The 20,627-nt window shown below is 36.1% G+C and overlaps 1 protein-coding gene across 11 annotated transcripts in view; it reads right to left on the bottom strand.

Moving 5' to 3' along the window:
• The window catches only part of RABGAP1L (RAB GTPase activating protein 1 like), a 697,071-nt gene that overhangs the window by 108,394 nt on the left and 568,050 nt on the right, over window positions 1–20,627 (bottom strand). The window contains exons 1-2 of one of the 11 annotated variants that reach the window (XM_031968370.1): window positions 8,201–8,501; window positions 6,060–6,703 (exon numbers count right to left, since the gene is read on the bottom strand). The exons of 7 other annotated variants lie outside the window; for them this stretch is intronic. In XM_031968370.1, the coding sequence (XP_031824230.1) occupies window positions 6,060–6,170 (111 nt within the window). In that variant the 5' untranslated portion in view covers window positions 6,171–6,703; window positions 8,201–8,501. Of the gene's footprint in view, window positions 1–6,059; window positions 6,792–8,200; window positions 8,502–20,627 lie in introns of those variants that run through there. 3 more of the 11 variants (XM_031968372.1, XM_031968375.1, XM_012547676.3) reach the window with 3 other exon arrangements.

Here is a 20,627-nt window from a genome sequence, read left to right as displayed (position 1 = left end):
CAGCATAATGGTCATCATTAGGATAACTTCATTATCCTGTGAGAGAGCTCATCAGATGCAATACTCTTAAGATTTTATCATTACCTTCCGTCTCCCTGCTTACAGAATGGGATCATGAATTTCAAACCTCCATTGGAGAAGAGAGCCCAGATCAGCCTTTTCTCCATTTCTCACTTTACTACTTTGGAACTCCTCCCATTGTCTACACTAATATGTCCCCACATCACTACTTTTTGCAGTTTTCAGTTTAGTAGGATACTACTACCATCATCACCATTCTTTTCCATCCCTACGAGCTTTTCAGGCTCTTTTTGTGTATAATTTTTCTCAACAAGACAGTAAGCTCCTAGAGGGCAGGAACTGTCTTTTTGTATTTATATTCCCAGTTTGCAGCATTGCGGCATATAGCTGATGATTAAAAAATGTTTACCAACTATAAGTATAAGGAAAATAAGGAAAAGAAGATTAGATCATCTGATTTGTAAGGTATGTTCTAGGTCCATACCTTACAAATCAGATGATCTAATCTTAAGTGTGAGGAAACTGAAGTTTAGAGAAGGGAATAATTTGCACAAGGGTCACATGTCAGAGTTCAAACCTAAATCCTATGACACCAACTTCTTTGTCTGTTATCAACACAGGGCTTTCTCTCAAAACATGAAAAAGGTAAGGCAGGATATTAAGACACTGTAACAACAGTCATGCTATTAGTAATAGAGCCTATACTAAGGTAAAAGAGGACAAAGGAGACATCTGGCAGCAGCAGGACCTACATGAGTTGATAATGGATTGGATATAAGAGAGGAGGGGGAAAAGCTAGTCAAACATAACACCAAAGTTTAATGATTTAATAGTGGTATCATAGAATGACAAAAGTGAAGTCCAAAGAAATAAACAAAAGAGAGAGGGTGTTAGAAGAGTCATTAACCCTGGGTATAGATCGTTTGCATAAAAATGATCACCAAAAACAAGTGAATAAGACAGTCAAAGGAGAATGCATATATGAAGAAAGGCAGTTCCCACCTTCAAGAAGCTTACTATCTAACTGAGGATGACAACACACAAAAGGAAGCTGAAAAAAAATCTAGGAGAACATCTAAGGTCAGGAAAAATATGAGGATGACGAAGACAAAGGAGGTAGATGAACGATGAGAAGACTAGGTCTGGTCTAAACATGAACTTCAAATAACTCTTCAAGAAAGGGGGAAAAGAAATGTCCTTTGCCCAGATATGTCTGGTTGTTGTCCTCCGGATCTGAAGAGGACTAGAATGGATTTACTATGTTAGAGTCAAGTTAGTGTGTCCAACTGTGGCTGTAAGACCAATATGAGCTCAGAATGCTCTGCCACAGCTAGGATATAGAGTCCCTAATCAACATTTCAGGTGGACTCACTAACTTTGATCATTTTGTATTTCTTCTGATCTACTTCAATTCTGCTTTGCTCATAGAGCATAGCACCTTCTCTGATGAGGGCATGCCATGCTGAGTGGTCCTGTGCCAGTGTTTCCCATGCCATACAATTGATTCTAAAGTTCTGATGAGATACCTTGAGAGTGTCCTTGTATTGTTTTTTCTGACCATCTTGTGAGTGCTTGTCCTGTGTGACTTCTGCAAAAAAGTCTTTCTGGCAAGTATACATTTTGCATTCTTTACAATGTGGCCAGTCCAATGGAGTTGTGCTCTCTGCAGTAGAATTTAGCTCAGGGAGCCTTGTGCTTGTTTTTTTCTCCCCAGAAAGTAATACGTAAAGCACAGAAAGGGCAAGGTTGGGTCAGTTACTGATTGATCTGCGATGCCTTCTTAAGTTTTTGATATTTGGGGTTTGTCTTCAAGATAAAAATGAATTATTCCCACAAATGTACATTTTTAAGAAGTATATGGGCTTCCTGGAATTTAACTAATGACAATTTCAGACATTCTAACAATAGTTTTCAGGAATTATATTTTAAGTTAATGTATGTTTAATGTGCGAATTTATATCATATCACAAAATCTCATTGGGAAAAAGTGAGAGGCAATCTAATCTAATCAGTACCCAATCAAGATAACAGGATGAAATAATTTGATAGGATACAATTAATAGTTACCTTTAAATGAAGGAGCTGACCGGAAAGTGTATTCTGTTAGGCTAGTCAAACTTAGATATGTGTAACTTATTAAAGAGTTTTAAAATGTAAATTCTAAACTCAGAGAATTTTAGGATTCAAATACTTTCTTATTTTCTTCATTGCACAAGATTTAAAAAATGAAATTACTCCAGAACTTGATATATAGATGGGAAGATTACTAACAATAGAGAGAGGGAGACAGATTTGAAACCAGTGGAAACTATCTATGCCATGTGGTTTAAAAGGTTATTCAACTCTATCTCTATTTCCTTCTTACATAATCTGGATTAATGGCATAAAATTTGATTATTAAGATATTAAAAAATTTCACAAACGGTTGACATAGTAGTAGAAATATACAGAAATGGATTTCCACAAATTACATAATATAATATAGTTGTGATATATGTAAATGTAGGCTATATGCTTTTTTATTTATTCTTCCTATTAAACATGTTTCAAAAAAAAAAAAAAAGGTTATTCAAAGCAGAACAGAAAAGGGTGAAGGGGTATTAATATGGATGAGTGGGCTTACTACTAGTAAAAGCTCAATACAATAAAGAAATTGTATATGGAAGGATGGTGGAAGAGAACCACCTAAGAATAAAAAAGAACAAAAAGAACGTTAAATTAGAAAACAGAAAAAAAGCTTTCAAATTCTAGCTTGGGCATTATCACCTTAGGTAAGTCGTAACCATTCGGAACTTCAATTTCCTCACAGGGGCTAAAAATACCTCTAACAATCTACCTTACAGAGTAGATCGAAGCTGAGGAATAAACGAGAGAACATATACAAAGTGTTTTGTAAACCAGAAAGCATTATTAAAATGTAAGATACTATTATTAGGTCTGATTAATAATAATGGGTCTCAAAGCTGTCCTCATTCTATTCTAAGTTATTTTTCTATTTGTAACCATCAGAACCTTTTCAGTCTGTCCGATTCCTAGCTATTAAAATAGTCTTTCTGCTAGAGTTATAATAAATGACTTCAGGTCTTTGTGTCATTTGTCCTAGCAAATAACCTGCAGAGTCTTTCCCATTCCCAGGAACACTTTTCAGTTTAGACCGGCCATACAGGACTTCCAAAATTTTCTTACATTAATTTTTCTTCTCTCTCTGAGAAAGAGTGGAAAGAGGACAAGTTCAAGGTTAAAGTACTAATAACTGCTACCAAGAAAATGTCCAGAAATCACTTTTGAAAACCACAGTAGTTAATGGGATTTCACTATCATTCACAAGATCAGGGACATTCCACTGCTAAATGATGGGTTAATTCCAGAATGGAATTCAATTAATGCTAAGAAACTACTGAATAGCTTTAGGAAAAAAAAAAAAAAACCTAAATATTTATCCTATCCCCAAATTCGATTTATATAATGGCAGGAATATTGCACAGCAATGAATCAGATCATGTAGCAAACCAATGGATTTCATACTGAAAAAATCCATGAGAGCTCATCTCTCTTTCATATAGAGATGCTTCCCTGACCATAATTTTAAGAGCTTCTACCACACATAAAAGAGGAATCAATACTGAATCAAAAGGAGATGGCAAATATTCTCTTACAGCTTTTATAGCTGCACCAAACCAATGTTTCAAAAGAAAACTGCCCAAGAGGAAGCTCAGCACTCTGTAATTTCTCAACTAGTTAAAAAAAAAAAAAAAAAAAAAGTAACTATCTCACAGAGCCAACACAATGGAAACCAAGAGGATACAATGTAAACCACTAACCACCATACCTTTATTATTATAAAGTGTGATAAACGTATTTACAGAGCAGTAACATCTATTGCCAGGCGGCTGGCCAAAATCTGCAGGGCCATTTTTGCCTTCAGACACAGAAGAAATACCTGAAGACACTGTGTTTACAACAAAGCTAATCCTCCTGTCAATGGCTTGTAGAGCCCAAAAGGAGAAAGGTGTTTACTGGGAGGCATCTTATTAGGTTACTCATTTCTTGGAAAAAAAAATACATATGGATTATATGTGTGCATATAGCACATGTGAATGATTAAATAACTGCCCAAATGACGTTCAGAATCATTGTTCCTTCACAACAATGTAACCATTATAAAGACTCTCTTTTTAGATTATAGAGTCAAGAAATTTGACCCCGCTCCCATCCCCTCAAAAGCAAACACAAGTACACAATGAAGTTACTTCATTACTTCACTAGAAGGATGCCAGCTTTTTAAGAGGAGATTCGGGGACAAGGAGAAAAGATAAAACTCAAATTGGGTATTTACAATCACTTCTGATTTTTTTAAAAAATGATTTGAAGTTATTAGCCAAAGTGTGTTTTCACCTCGGCCACATACTTCAATGATTCTTGCAATAAATTTTAGATAAAGGTACTAACACCATATGGGATTGAATCACAACTACCTACTAGCCACGTGACCTTCTTGGGCAAGTCACTTCTGAGCCTCAGTTTCCTTGTCTGTGAAATGGGCATAATAAGATATGATCTGCCTCACAAGATTCTTTCGAGCACAGAGATTTATAAAATGTAAAGGGATATATGATATGTGAATGGTTATAATCACTGGCTATAGATATATGCATTATTTGTATATATTGTTTCATGATACTGGGGCAGCATCACACAGTTATGACAGCACCAGACTGGGTCAGATGTTCATTCAAGTCTCAGGTATGCCCAGATTTTTTATGTCACCTTGGACATGCCACTTCAACTAACATTCTTCCTTCCTCTATAAAGTAAGAGCCCCTCAGCCTATCTACCCAACAGGATTGGTTTAAATTAGATATTAGTGTTTCGCATGGCAAAGCGATCCAAAGGAAAAGAAAGATTTTTTTAAAACTGTGTTATAAATATAAATAGTAGACAAAAGGTCCAATTTATCTATGTGAATAAACAACTGTTCTAAAATATCAGATCCCTTTAGAGATGAATCTTGGTAGAATCAAACGACTGTCAAGAAAATAGTTTATATACTTGGCACACTCTTGAGATTGTTATAGGACAGTATTTCTCACTGATTGTCCCTTATATTAAATTTCAATATATTCACAATACCTCTGAAAGTTAGCATAATTTTGGGGGGGATCATCACCTGCTATAAGAGTGACTTTCTTGGAGCACTAATGACTAAATACAAACATTTCCTTTTTCTACTGGCAGCTCAGGAAGACAAGAATTATAAACAAAAAACCCTTTTTACTTCGCTCTTTAGAAAATGGTTGAAATATTTCACAAACACAAAATCCCAAACAAAAGTATACCACAGAATATTTTCACAATCATTTCCAAGACAAGTACCTATTTCTAGAATCTGAAAATTATCTGATTTAGTTATGTAATTGAATATACAATTGGGGTATCTGTGTTCTTGCCCATTTATGGAAAAGGGCCTTTGCAAAAAGGCAGAAATAATTACATAAATAACTGTACCACTTGTATGTGTATACATACAATATGCTTATATATGTATATACTTGTGCATGAAGAATCATCTATGTGAATGAATACAAATAGACACATATACATATGCACAGACACAAACATATACATTTCTGTGTTTGTGTAATTGTACACATATATAACTACACTTATGTAAACATATCTATTTACATGTGTGTGTGTGTGTATATATATATATATATATATATATATATATATGGCAGGTACTTTGAACCAAATAGTTTTACAATTGAAAATTCTTTCATTATTAGCACTTCTTAAACAATTTACCTAAAATTTAACATAGCTATCCTGTACTATTCTAAATGTCTTACAATAGTATATAGTGTGCACAAACCAATGAAAAAATGTAGATTCCCACTGTTTTCTGTACTTGAACTCACAAACAATACTCTTATTTTCAACCTAGTAAACTAAAACTTGGCTGCAGTAGGGGGTGACTAGTCTATTAGACATGGATAATAATATCTATCTCTGCATTAGTTCCAAGAAGTATTACCTACCATAGTTTTGGGTTTGCTGATTGCCACAAGACTTGTAAGGAAGTCTTCATCATACAGCTGGCTAAAAACATGAGCATCGTAGGCAACCATTATGGAGATTTCTTCCATCATCTTGCCAGCTGGCTTTCTAACAGCAGCAGCAGCAACTGCACCAGAGCCAGACCAGGTTCACTATCCAAAGAAAAATCTTGCTGCAAGCTCAGTGCCAAAGAACACACCCACCTGAAGAAGATACAGTGGGTGGAGTGTCACAAACCAAAAAAAAAAAAAAAAAGATACCAAAGCCTTGTCTTGCAGTTCACCCCTGGTGGGAAGAATAAGGGAGGTTGCTGTTATCTCTGTAGGAAGTGAATGCTATAAATTCTTCTTGAATTCTCAACTCAGAACTTGGGAAAATTCAGTTTCTAAAATTTTTCCTCAAACCTCAGGAAAAAAAAAAAATTCTCTTAGTTAACATTAGAAACTGAACGCCCACCAAGAAAAAGGTAACTTAACAAAAGTTTTTCAGTTCTTGGTAGAACGATGAAAATTTCAACCAAAACAAAATTCTTCTTAACAGTCCATCTTTGTCGAGTATGTCTCTATATGAAGGTGCTTCTTCTTGAGGGGGAGTTTAAGATTTTCTTAAATACTTCTTGTGAATTCTGCACGTTCAAAGGAAAGGATGGGATGACAACTTTTAGTTTTTTTTAAATAGCATAGTTTTTAAAAGATGTACAAATTTTAAAAACATCTTCCACACTGCAGGAGCAAAGAAAACAATTTTCTCTAATAGTATTTTTGTTTTTAAAAAGTTGCAAAAAAGCAAAATGATATATAGAGAACAACAATAACCACACCCCAATCTTCAGCTCTCTAAGGGAAGAAGGGGAAAAAAAAAGTAACATCCAAAATCTTTCAACAGAGCTCTTGATCTTTTCTGTTGTTACCAAAAAGTAAAGTTTCTGCTTTAAAAATTATAAAGTATTTGCTTAGAGAAAGGCAAGCATTTCTAATCAAAACAAACCACTCTTGGAGAGAAGACTCCCTGCATTTTATTTTATACAAAAGAAAAACAACATAAATTTCCTCCCACAAGTTTAATTTTCTTTGTCACTGATTTTCAAGGGTAGATTTAATCACAAAAGTGAGAAGACAGCCATGGTTGGTTATTGCTTCAGCCAGACACACGGAAAAGGTTCAGCTGTGGAAAGCACAGAACTTCCGGAAATACCTCCAATGAAAGCAAAGAGGGTGGGAGATGAATTCTGAAAGCTCTTAAACATTGATATTTTAAAAGTTATTTAAATGACCTCACAGAAAATACCACCAATATGCTACTCTATGGAGGAAGGATGAAATGAAGAGAAAAACAAAAAGCAGAGGAAATACCTTCAAAGCCCGTATTTAAAGTGATCATAAAACTTGATAAGATGTAGCCTTTCTTAGAAAGAATCCCATTATAAAAACCCTATCCTAAAGTAAAGCTGGAGAACTAGCTCTGTTGGAAGTATATTCCTTCAAATCTGAGAATGAAGGGAGTCCCCAAACCAGAGGACTATAGGTCATATGGAAATTTCTCTCCAAAAGACCAGCAGCAAAGATACAGCCCAGCCCGTCACAGGTTTGCTTTCCAGAACAAAAACAGGATAAGCCCCAAGGCGTCCTCCTCTTTCCCTCCTCCTTCCCCCCCCCCCCCCCATTTTCCTGGTCTATCTCTCAACAAGAACATGGTTATTTAAATAGCACCATGTTAAATTTGCATGTGAAAAGATCTAAGCAACAGCTGGAGCATTCTGGATTAAAAACCAAACAAACCTTCCCCTTAAAGAGGAAGGGGGGAAAAAAGACACCTTATTGCTAGGAAACAGAAAAGCGTTTTAATAGGCTTATTAGAACAAAAATGCAACACTTGAGGTGAAATCCTCAAGATTAAAACAGCTGCCAACTCTATTTAACTCTTGCTAAGGCAAGTTAACATTTTCATTTGAAATTTTCCTGAACCGCAGCATTGCGACTTCGGTGACTATTTCTCTTTTAAAGATTCTCCCCCTTGCCCCAGGATATTTATATTCTTTAACACTAACGTTTAAAAAAAAAAAAAAAAAAAGCTGACAATTAAGCAAACAAGGCATTTTACGAGGAATTCAAACAGTTCGTACCTGGTAGGCTTTTAAAATGTTCCTGGATCTTTTCAGAAGTGCTTTAAAAGATACCAGGCACTTCCTGGTGCACTCACTAGCATCCGAAGGCTTCAGCTGTATCTAGCAGCACCTTTTGCACTGGAGGGAAAAGAAATCTTTCCAGGCTTTCGTTTTCTGCTCTGCTATTGAGACTTAGAGCTGCCCAAAGTACCCTGTGATGTATGAATGAGGTACAGACACCTGTTGTTGAAGGTAAGAGAGTGGCTTCCCATAATTCCTCACTCTCTGCTGTCAGCCACCCAGTGGCAAACAAGAATTATAACTGCCTTTGAACAGTCACAAAGGCACCTAGGGAGCCAGTGTACAGTGTGACAATAAACATTATTATTCCCTACTAATGAGATCACTACACCTAGTCAACAGAAGGGATGGAGGGGAAGAACAATACAGAGAAGTCTAGGTGATTCACTGCATTTTATTTATTCCTAAAATCATAAGATTTTAGCCTTGGAAAGTATCTTTAAAAATCATCAAGTTAAAGCTCCCTCATTTTATAGACAAGAGATGTTAAATGAGAGTATGATTACTTAGGAGTAAGCAGTGAAGATGAACTCAGAAGGTGGGTCATTCCATTTCAAATCCAATGTATTCTTTTTCCTGCCTCATTTAAAATGCATTTAAAATTATCATATTAATCACAATATTTTAAAAATATATACTTTATTAAAAAATTACAGAGATTTATATTTTCCATTAACACTCCAAAGCTCAAATAAACGGCATATCTGCAATGCCATAAAAATTATTTGGAATTTAAATATTCCAAGTACTGATTTGCTGTCTTAATAGAAATTGTACTTAATTAGGCAAAGTCTGACTAGGATTATATCTGAAGAGTTCTCATGTTAGAGGTCTTTTAATATATCCACAGAAATGACATAAGATGTTTTATAAAGTTCCCAGTCTCCTCCTGCTGTTTAGGTGTGCTGTTAACTAGGTTTTTATCATGTTAGTGGTATTTTGAAAATGTTCCCATCTACTCAATTTTCAGAGGTTAGGGATAAAAGAGAAGTATGAAGCTATTCTCTTTTGCAGAAAAGGCTATTTTAAATTCTGCAAAAAGTTGTGTTTCTAGTAAATACTCTTTCAAAATGAGTTTTCCTATTCTGGTTTTAATACCATAATAATAAAGCAATCAAACTGACACAGACAGTGATGGGCTTTCATCTTCACATTTATCTACATTCACCAAGTTCTGAAGGAAGAGTAAACTCTAATTTTCCTCAATGCCCACAGTCCCCTTTTGCAGTTTCTAATTGAATGACTCACTGTCCAACTCCAAAAGGAAGAAAGAGTATTCCCTTTCAGATGTAGCTAAATAATTCCCAAATTTTTACAGGAAAGAACACTATGCAAAAGATGTTTAGTGTTAAAACTGCAGACAACCTTAAAACATTCCTAGGCAGTCCATTCCAAAAGACAGCCACAGATAGTTGGGAATAAAAGATCCATTAAAAAGGTGATCTGAGTACAATCATATGCAATCTAGTGTACAAACATTTATTAAGAGCCTCCTATGTAGCAGTAATGAACTGAGCCAGCTACGCCCAGAGAAAGAACTCTGGGTGATGACTAAAAACCATTACATTGAACTCCCAATCCCTATATTTATGCCCACCTGCATTTCTGATTTCCTTCACAGGCTAATTGTACAATATTTCAGAGTCTGATTCTTTTTGTATAGCAAAATAACAGTTTGGTCATGTATACTTATTGTGTATCTAATTTATATTTTAATATATTTAACATCTACGGGTCATCCTGCCATCTGGGGGAGGGGATGGGGGGGGGGGGGTAAGAGGTGAAAAATTGGAACAAGAGATTTGGCAATTGTTAATGCTGTAAAGTTACTCATACATATAACCTGTAAATAAAAGGCTATTAAATTAAAAAAAAAAAAAAAAAAAAGAGCCTCCTATGTGCCAGGCACTGTGCTAAAACTATCTCTGCTCTCAAGGAGCTCAAATCCTTACTGGAATCTTTTTCTGAAACGGGAAACTTGAAGTTTGGGCATCTCTGTCATTAAGTAGCCTTATGATCTAAGGCAAGTGACCCTATTCATTTAGTCATCATTGAGACAATTGCTATATACATCTGCTACCAGCAATGTATTGGCTAATTCCTGGACTTCTCTAGAATTCATTTTATTTATCTGTACAATGAGGGGAATGGGATTAAATGATTTCTAAGATTTGTACCAGTACTAATAATCTGGGATTTTTTTTAAAACAATCTATCGTTGTTTTGGAAAGGGGGGCAGGAGGGAGAGAATAATGACTTGCTTCCTGTAATAATGCAGCTTCAAAAACATATGGTGGATGGAAAAAGGAATACTGCAACAGCCATTTGGAAAACAGCTAAATGAGTTTCCTTTGGAAATTCACACACACACACACAAACATCCTAGCCAAATTTACTACACCATGAGATAGGACAAAAAGAGGATGATATGAGGTGATCAGGACAATAGTAAACTAACAAATATCATTCCTGGAAGTAGACTTTTTGAGGATGTGCTACAGATACTGCTAAATTATATATTTATTGTACTGCTTCCAGATACTACTTATTTAACAGATCCCAAACAGAACTCTATTGGGAATGGTTTTACTGCCAAAAAATCCAAGAACTTAAGTTTTCCTGAAATGCCAGTTTAATGTTATTCACCCTAGGCAAGAAGAGGTCTTCAAAGTTTCTTCTAAAATTTTTATGTCAATCGCTCTGCATGTTAAAAATTTTTGGATCTTGGCATTGCTATAGCAATTCATTGTCAGAGGTATACTCTCAAACTATCTGCATAATTGTTTTTTTTTTTCTTTCTACTACTCCTCCAAGGAAGTTGTCCTGTTTTAAGGAATCCTCTGACCTGCAGAAGAAAGACAATGATTCTATTTACCTATTTTTAGTGTCCCTCTGTACATTCTGATTCAATACTAATAATGAAAAGAGTAGACTCCTCCATATTGCTTTATAGATTACTGTGTGTTTACTGATTGATTGCAATGAGGGAAGCAATCAGGGACCTACTAAGCATCAGGTACAATGAAAAGATCTGAGGATACAAAAAAAGAGGGAAAAGACAGTCTCTGTCCTCAAGGAACTTACAATCCAATGAGAAAACATATAAACAACTATACACAGAGAAAGCTTTTTATAGGATAGATAGGATGTAATTAAAAGAGGGAAAAATTAAAGGGAATGGTTCCCTTTTAAAAGGACTTAAAAGAAAGCTGGAAGGACAAGGAGGAAGTAGGTGGATCAACCTCTTGTGGGGCATTATAGCAGTTTGTCTACTTTATTGCTTTAAACCAACAAATGAGAGTAAGCCATGTAAGGTCTAATGGTCTCTATATTATTCCCTTCCCTTAAGTGGGACCTGGAGCTTTCTGTATAGAAATATCTATCATATTAAGACGTGAAGAGCAACAGTCCAAAGTAACCAATAATCCGTGGCTCATGAAGGGCAGCTCTCATCAATCAATCAAGAGGTTTGTATTAAGTGCATGCCATGTGTCAGGCACAGTGCTGAGTACTGAGGATACAAGTTCAAAGAATGAAGAAATCCTCACCCTTAGCTTCCTTTCTAATGGAGGAGATGACAATTCCATGTAAAAATGTATATAAGACAAATGTAAAGTTAGTTGAAACCTGAGCTGATTCTTAAAGGAAGCCAAAGACACCATGAGTTAGAGATAAAGGAGGAGTGCCTTCTGGATATGAGGGATGGCCATGCAAAGACATGAAAGAGGAGGAGTGTTTTGTGTGTGAAAAACAGAGAAAAAAGGTAATTTTGACTGGTTTACAGAGTGTAAGAGAGAGGAATAATGTACATGAGGTTGGAAGCATAGGTAGGGACCAAAAAGCAAAAGTGTTTATAGTTCTAATCTAGTCAGTAGAAAGTCCTTGGAATTTCTTGAGCAGAGGAATCATATGGTCAAATCTTAAGGAAAATTACTTGGGGAGCAGTATGACCAGTGGACTAGAATAGAAAAAGACTTGAGCCTGGGTGGCTGGAGAGGAGCTTGTTGAAATAATCCAAGGGTGATGATAGCTATGCAGGTGGAGAGAAGGGGAGAATGGGGGAGATATCGGGGAGAATAGGGGAGATTTCGGGAAGAAATAGTAGGAATTGGCAACTAAATGGAAATATGGAATCAGGGAGAATGAAAAGTTGATGATGATGATGAAATTAGGAATCCTGAAAGTGAACAGGTGGGTTACTTTATGAATAATAATCATATTAATGATTAAACTGAAACATATGTGATTATAAAACAATTGCTAAATAAGCTACAGACCAAGAAACCCATTAAGAAAAACAATATTCTATAAGGATGTGTTGCTGATGCTTTTAAAATTTGTTCATTTCATGTTTTCACATTCAAAGGGTAACTACAAGATCTCTGGGACACTTGCTGATTGAGGTCTGAAAAATCACTCTCATTGGGCTATTTTTCTTAGCCCTATGCTCTACTAAGCAAATCAAACAGCCCAGGTTTCTGCTCTCAATCTTTAAAGCTGGTAAAGTTCATGAAGACACAAAATGAAGAAGAGATTTTTATTTAATAAGACATGAATCATAGAAACCAAATCAGCAATATTTCACAAACTTTGCTATTTTGTCATCGATCCACATAGGCAAACTTCAGGGCATTAAAAAGAACATCAATTTTGGCCTTTGGTGTCAACCCACTTCTGCACCTTGTCTCAAGCTCCAATCAGTGAACAATGCTGCCATACTCTCTCATAGATCTGTCAGAGTTATATGTGAAGGAGAAAAAATACAAAGGAAGGACAAAAATATGTAAGACAATAGAAAGGGCTCTGAAATCTTAGAGCCAGGGCCCTCCTTCCACTCTGGTGAGATGTTTCTTTGTTTAGTTCTACATATAGATTTTTTTTGGAGGGGTAAAAAATAATAGCTTTTTATTTTTCCAAAAACATCCAAAGATAGTTTTCAACATTTACCCTTGGAAAACCTTGTGTTTCAAAAATTTCTCCCTCTCTCCCCTAGACAGCAAGTAATCCAATATTGGTTAAACATGTCTTCTAAACATAATTCCACATTTATCATGTATAAGAAAATCAGATCAAGAGGAAAAAATATAAGCAGGCAAACAACAAAAACAAAGGTGAAAATACTATCTACAGGTAGATCTTAAGAATGACTTACTTCCTCCTCCTCTTAAACAACAAAAGGATGATCTGCAAAGTCTCCAAAATAAATTAGTATGTTACATAATTCAGCAATTATTCTCTAGTCATATTAAATTCAGCAAGTACTTATTAAGTACTTATTGAGTGTAAGGCCATCTCTTTCTTTTCTCTCTCCTTCTTTCCCTCCCTATCCCCCTCTTCATACATACATATTTATGTATATATAAGTATCTCAGAAATAGCAAACTTTTTACAGTATTTACACAGGGGACAGAAATGGCCCCAGAAAGATAGGCCATTAAAGTACAAGAAAGAGAAACCCCATAATTATTTGTGTGACAAACCAAAGTGTGAGAGTACTACAGGCAGGATCTTGGTTCAATTAAATCAGGGGACTTTACAATGTCTAAGGAAGGAGTCTGGTTGCTCAAGAGATAGAATGCCTGGAATCAGGAAGATACTAGCTATGTGAATCTGGACAAGTCTTTTAAGCTTTGTCTACCTTAGTTTCCTTATCTCTAAAATGAAAATGATAATAGCAGCACATACTTCCCAGGGATTGTTGTAAAGATGAACTGTGTTATTTGCAAAGTGCCATATAAATGCTAGTTACTATTATTATAATAATATCTGCAGCCAACAATGAAAATTTTGCTTCGAGTGATGCTATGTATTAATTGATGGTAATTCTGTTTCCAGTTTTTACATGTGAACTAAGTATCATTATTTAGAGCCTAGCTTCTTAAACTGTGGGTCTTGACTCAGATAGGATCTCGTAACTGAATGTGGGGACTGCAAAATTATGATTTGTTATCAATAAATATTTCATTTATATTCCTATTTTATATACCTATATACCTGGATTCACATAAAAATTACTTGGGTAAAAGGAGTTGTAAGTGGAAAAAGTTGAAGAAGCCCTGGTTTAGAGGATCATAAGATTTAAAGATAAAAGGTATTGTAAAGATTATTAAGTCAAACCCCTTCATTTTACAGAATCCCAGAAGGCATAAAATGATTTGCCCGAGATCTCACAGGGAATAATTAGTATTGATGAGATTCAATTCCAGAGCCTCTGATTCCAGATCTGGTGGTCTTTTCATGATACTTTCTTACTTTTTTGTTTAAAAAAAAAAGGAAGCAGGAGAAAGTGGGATTTGCTGTACCATTTCAATAGAATAAATAAGAAACTGGGCTTGTAAATTCTAATACTTGAAAAAAGAATGTTGATAATAGTCATAAAAGAAATAGGGATAAATTCAGACTCTTCTAAAAAGACTAAGGTAATGGCTGAATGCTACAGCTTATTCTACTCCAAGCCTGGATACCACAAGATACTCCTCCCACACATCTTTCTTCTTAACTTCATTTAGGAAGCAGTCTTTAGCCATCTAATGATTTCAAATAATTCATTCATGACCACAAGCTTCTAGCAATAAAACTAGTGTGCTATTTGTTCCTTGCAAAAGGCTCACATTGGGTACTCAGTGCGTGACGAGGCAAGGACAGGCACAGATAAAGAACAGAACGATAACTGGATGATGGTCACGCGTCACAGAGCAGTGCCTGGGTTTGGTGAAAAGCCTAACAAAAACATTTCTTCCCCATCATGAAGAAATAAGGGAGAGATGAAGTTGATGCTTTTTTAAATAAAACTTCCAAAATCCAGGTTTGATTTCAAGAAATGTTATTTGCCAAACACTCTAATATGGATATAACCTCTACTAAATGTTCTGAAGGAATGATGAACATCAGTTTATGGATCCTGTCTTTAACAAGACAAGATATACAGAAATGAAAAATTAAATAATGTGATGTCATATAAGACCAAGAGAAATACAACTGGAACAAATGTTAAAAATTACACCAAGGATTTAGAGATAGAAGATATCATGCTGGCAAACTGGTCATGAAATATTTCCTGGAGGTGGGGGAGCCCAGTGTGACATGGAAGGTTGGGCCAAATGTGGTGAGAAGCAGAATCAACGAAGAATCCTCAAAGTAAAGTAAATTGTGCAGCCTCAGGGGCAGCTAAGAGAATATAAGCCAGGGAGTTAGGAGGACCTGAATTCAAATGTGAACTCAGACACTTGATTCCAGGGGTTTACTTTTTAATTTACAAGTACCCAGCTAAGGGGTACAGAGGATAGAACACTGGGTTTGGAATCAGGGAAGGAGGAAGGGAGAGAGTGAAGGCAGAAAGGAAGGCAGGGAGGAAGGCAGGCAGGCAGGCAGGGAGGAAGGCAGAAAGGAAGGCAGGGAGGAAGGCAGGCAGGCAGGCAGGGAGGGAGGGAGGGAAGGAAGGAAGGGAGGCAGGGAGGGAGGGAAGGAAGGAAGGGAGGCAGGGAGGGAGGGAGGGAGGGAAGGAAGAGAGGGAGGCAGGAGGGAGGGAGGGAGGGAGGGAAGGAGGGAAGGAAGGGAGGCAAGGAGGGAGGGAGGGAAGGAAGGAAGAGAGGAAGGAAGGAAGGAAGGAAGGAAGGAAGGAAGGAAGGAAGGAAGGAAGGAAGGAAGGAAGGAAGGAAGGAAGGAAGAAAACAGGGTACTCTGGCTACAGCTGAAGGACAGTAGGAAATAATGTGGTAAAGAAAGATCAGGGATAGATGATGTGTCTAAGCTAAGTAACTTAATTGAATACCAGGTTACAGAACAGCCACTTAATCTTGTTAGATAATCAGGATTTGGGATGCAGAGAAGTCAGCTAACAATGTGACGCTAGCAATGAGGAGAAGGGATTGGAAAGGGGAAGAGAATGTAGACAAGGAGATCAGATGAGAAGCAAGTATAACAACCACAGGGTCATATATTTAGAACTAGAAGGGACAATATTGGGCAGTGACTTTGCATAGGTTACACAGATGGCACAGTCAAGATTTGAACTCAGGACCCCTGACTCCAAATCCTGAATCTTTCCACTCTATCATCACTGCCTTTTCTCCACTCCTATCCCATCCCCAAGGGTGAAGAAACAGGAGATGTGACTAGGTTGTCTACCAGATAGAAAGACAGGGATTTATGGAAGAGCCTTTATAATAATAATAAATAAGACTTGATGCCTGACTGTATATAGGGAAATGGGAATGATGATATTAATGACTAACAGGAAAGACAGGAAGAGGAGGATCATGGCAGCTACTTAAAAAAAAGACTTGTTACATGCATGCATGAATGAATGGTAGTTTGCAGTTAAAGAGAGCAGAAGGGGCAAGGAATCAAAGAAAGGAAATAGAGGAGAAGGACTCCTAATTGGACAGACTGTTTGGCAGAGACTAGGAAAGGCTCAAGCTGAAGACTTTGGTGGCAATTTGTTACGGTGGAAAGAACAATCAATCAAGCATGTATTTAAGTTTTTATTAAGCACATACTAAGAAAACAACCCCTGCCCTTCTATAGTTTACAATTTAATTCTCATCTAGGTGGCACAGCAGACAGAGCACTGGGCTTGGAATCAGGAAGGCTCATCTTCCTGAGTTCACATTTACTTAACTAGCTGTGTGACCCTGGACAAGTCACTTAACCCTGTTTCTCAGTTTCCTCATATGTAAAGTTAGCTGAAGAAGGAAATGGCAAACCACTCCAGTACCTTTGCCAGGGGTCTTGCAGAATCAGACATAACTGAAAGGGCTCAATAATAACCACCACCTTTTAATTAGACAATCTAGCTGGAATCCAGGCTTTGCTATTTAATTATCTGAGACTAAAGAATCCCTTTCTTCTAAAGGGGCATCTTTTTTCTTATCTCTAAATTAAAGGGACTGGATTAGATTCAAACCCCCTTTCAGCATAATGGATGAGCATTAAGATTGGAGTCAGAAAGACCCGAGTTTAAATCCCGCCTCAATAATAGCTGTATTACTAGCCTAAGTTTCCTCATCTGTAAAATGGAGGTCAAAATAGCACCCCCCTCCCAGGGTTCTTGTATAGATCAAATGAGATAATTATAAAGTACTTAGCACAGTGCCTAGCACATAGTACTATTATATATATATATATATATATATATATATATATATATATATATATATATATATATATATTACTATTTCAATGAAGTGTAAGAAAGTGAACACTATGAAGGGAAGAATGGGGTAAATATAAATAGTTGGGACGAGATTCTTAGAAATTGAGAAGAATAGAGAAACGAGCAAAGATAAAGAAGTTAACCTTTGAAAAGAAACACTGGAGTGAAGATTAAAGAGACTCTTTCCTCAAGTAAACTTAATAAAATAGGAGGCAAGAAAATCAATTTCTCAAGTATCTCCTCTGTGCCAGTCATAATCTGTCAAGAGTGGAACAGTAGTGTTGAAGGTAAAGGGGGACTTGAGAAGAGAGGATTTAGGGGACTACAGGTGCTGGGACAAAGAAACTCATTGTTCTACCAGGAGAAGCCAGCATGGAAAAGGAGGGCGTACCATGTACACACAGATCAGCCTCATGCCCTTGTCCTCCCAAGGCCTCTATCCTTTTTTTGTACTTTGCTCTGTTTTGGTGGATGATTTGGAAATTTCATTCCTGTCATGGATGACTGGTAAAGGTCAGTGGAGCTGCAGGTTAAATGTTACTTAGTAGAAAGGAGAACAGAAGCTCTTCCTTCACATTTCCCTGACTGCAACAAGCAGCACATCATTGATTTTTATTATGAAGAATGATTTGTCCATTTGGACAAGAAACAGAGAATAACATTTATTGTGGAGGAGTATTTATTTATTATAACCATTAACAAAACACTCGTTACTATAGGCCGTGTCATGGAAACAGCTTTGTCCTGATAGTAGAATCTTTCTTTGTGTGGATCTGGTCATTGGGTTTTCCAATGCCCCAGTTTTATGTATTTTTATCTTTAGTAAATATCCAAATGAAATATCTTGTTCAAAGCAGCAGGATTTTTTTGTCAGGTACAAAAGTGACCTTTAAAATTTCAGCCAAGTGCAATTCGAAAATATCACCTATGAACTTTGAAAGACAATTTAAAATGGATATGGTTTACTAATACAGGGGATTTAGGGTTCTGTTTAAGAGGCTACCAAGCTTCCAAAATTTATCTATGTGTTCTATTTCTTTATTAAAATTGTTTTACTTTATATTGAAAAGTAATAGAGAAACGCTGAAAATAAAAATATAGCACTAATCTCACATCTATAATATAAAATATAAGGACAAAGACAACTTTAAGAAAAAGATCATTATAGTGTCTTTTTCCACATAAATGTCAAGTTCAGTTGATTAATATGTCTCTACCCACAATGTATAGGTAAAAGAGAACAAAAAGGCAATAATTAACAGCTGGCATTTATATAGCACTTTAAGACTCACAAAGTGTTTTACAGATAGATATTACATCACTTGATTCTCATAACAACCCTGGGTGGCAAGTACTATTATTATTTCCCGTAGTTAGTTCTATATGTGCCTTTATTGACAGAATTAGATTATAAACCCCAAGATGATAGGAAGCTATCTACAAGGCTATAAATTCCTAATAATAAAAATAGCAAATCAAGTTTATATGGTGATTTAAGGTACACAAAAGACTTTAAATGTTCTTATTAACCGAATTTTATAAAGTAGGAAATTGAGGCAGACAGCAGTTAAGTCTAGAGTCAGAGAGAGCAAATAAATACAGTATTTGGCTCTGAATCTGAACTTGGTTTGTCCCGACATCAGCTTTTGTACTCTCACCCCTGAGCCCTCCGGTTGCCTTCTGCTTCCAAGTTTAACAGTTTTTTTTTTTTTTAATTAAAAAATTACTTAGTAAAGTTTGTCATTTTTATTTATTAGTTTATTTATTATTTTATTAGTTTTTTTCCATTAAGTGTTGTTATGCCACAATTCTCTTTTATTGTCCTGACTCAGTTTCTCTAAGTGTTCTGCCTCAATTTATAATTGTCCTGCAAAACCTCCCCTCCCTCTTTATCAGAATATTTGATAAGGATAAAAGATTTTATATTTTAGAATATCACAATGTCTCTCCCCATCCCAAGCTATCAGAATGTCAGATACCATCTTATCAAGATGCCTTTCCCCATCTCCGGAGTTCCTCCCCCCCCATTAGGTCATCCCATCTCCTATATCATCCAATCTCCGAAGGCTCACCCCACCCTGTCAAGAGTCCCATTCCCACTCTCAGCACCCTGACTCTACCCCTAATTCAGTCTACCCCCTGAGTCTGAGCCATGTGGATATAGGTCCTCGAGAACTCACATTATTTGTTGGATTCTTGGAGACAATAGTCTCATTTAGCCCTGGGTACCAAACCATAGATCCATTTGGTCCCAGTAAATTTCTCCCTTTTAAATAAACTATTAAATACTCTCTAAATTCTATCTTGCCTCAGTTTCTCCAACATTACAGTGTCAGAGAAATAAAGTCATTTCTAGATCACAATTTGCCCATCTGTAAAATGAGAGAGTTGTACTAACTGATTGCTACAATCCCAGTCCAGTGTTTTTCCCAAAACTCAAATGAATTGTTAATTGCCTGGTCTTTAATAGTTAATCCATCGATAATTTTTACAAATGTCATTTGTATTTTAGGAATAATTCTAACACTTGCCATCTTAAAATGTGTTTTGGGAATAATAGCATCAGAATGAGCCACTTTTAAATGTTAAAATTAGCCACTTAAAAGTGGAAGTTTGTGCTTTTGCCACAATACACTATAAAACATATAGTACAAATGACTGGAAGATTATTTTTGCTTTATTAATTGTTTAGATGGTTTTGTTAAAGAATCACAATAATAAAAGCTTCTTGATACAAATAATCCTTCCAATTCTTCAGGTAATTTGTATAACAGCCAAACTCTTTAGTCTATTATGTGAGTCTTTAGATGTTTCCATTCCTTCAACTTGCCATTATGTCCTTGATTAAAAAAAATTATCTGACATATGAACACTTGTGCATCAACAATGCACAAAAAAAGTACTTAAAAAATATAGTTAATAGGCCCTCTATTTTCTAAGGAAGTATTATGTTCCCCCTTCTACTACTGACGTATAAAACAACTCTATATCCATTAACAATTCCAATTTTATCAGTAGCTAATTGTAAAATTCTTTACATGAGGCAGACCTCTTACTGGAGATCTATAATAAAAGCATAATTAATCATTACACAAGTGATAGCCTAGGAGTTTCTTCTTGGTAAAAGATTGCTGGCTAAAAACTTTCCCTAGCATCGCCTGACTGGCTCTGAATTCAAAAGCAAACACCCTGAACTTCAGCTTCCTCCTA

This window comes from Sarcophilus harrisii, chromosome 4, assembly GCF_902635505.1.
Source record: "Sarcophilus harrisii chromosome 4, mSarHar1.11, whole genome shotgun sequence".
Lineage (NCBI taxonomy): Eukaryota > Metazoa > Chordata > Mammalia > Dasyuromorphia > Dasyuridae > Sarcophilus > Sarcophilus harrisii.
The sequence above is the reverse complement of the archived record's forward strand: the minus strand, read 5'-3'. Positions and strand labels throughout refer to the sequence as shown.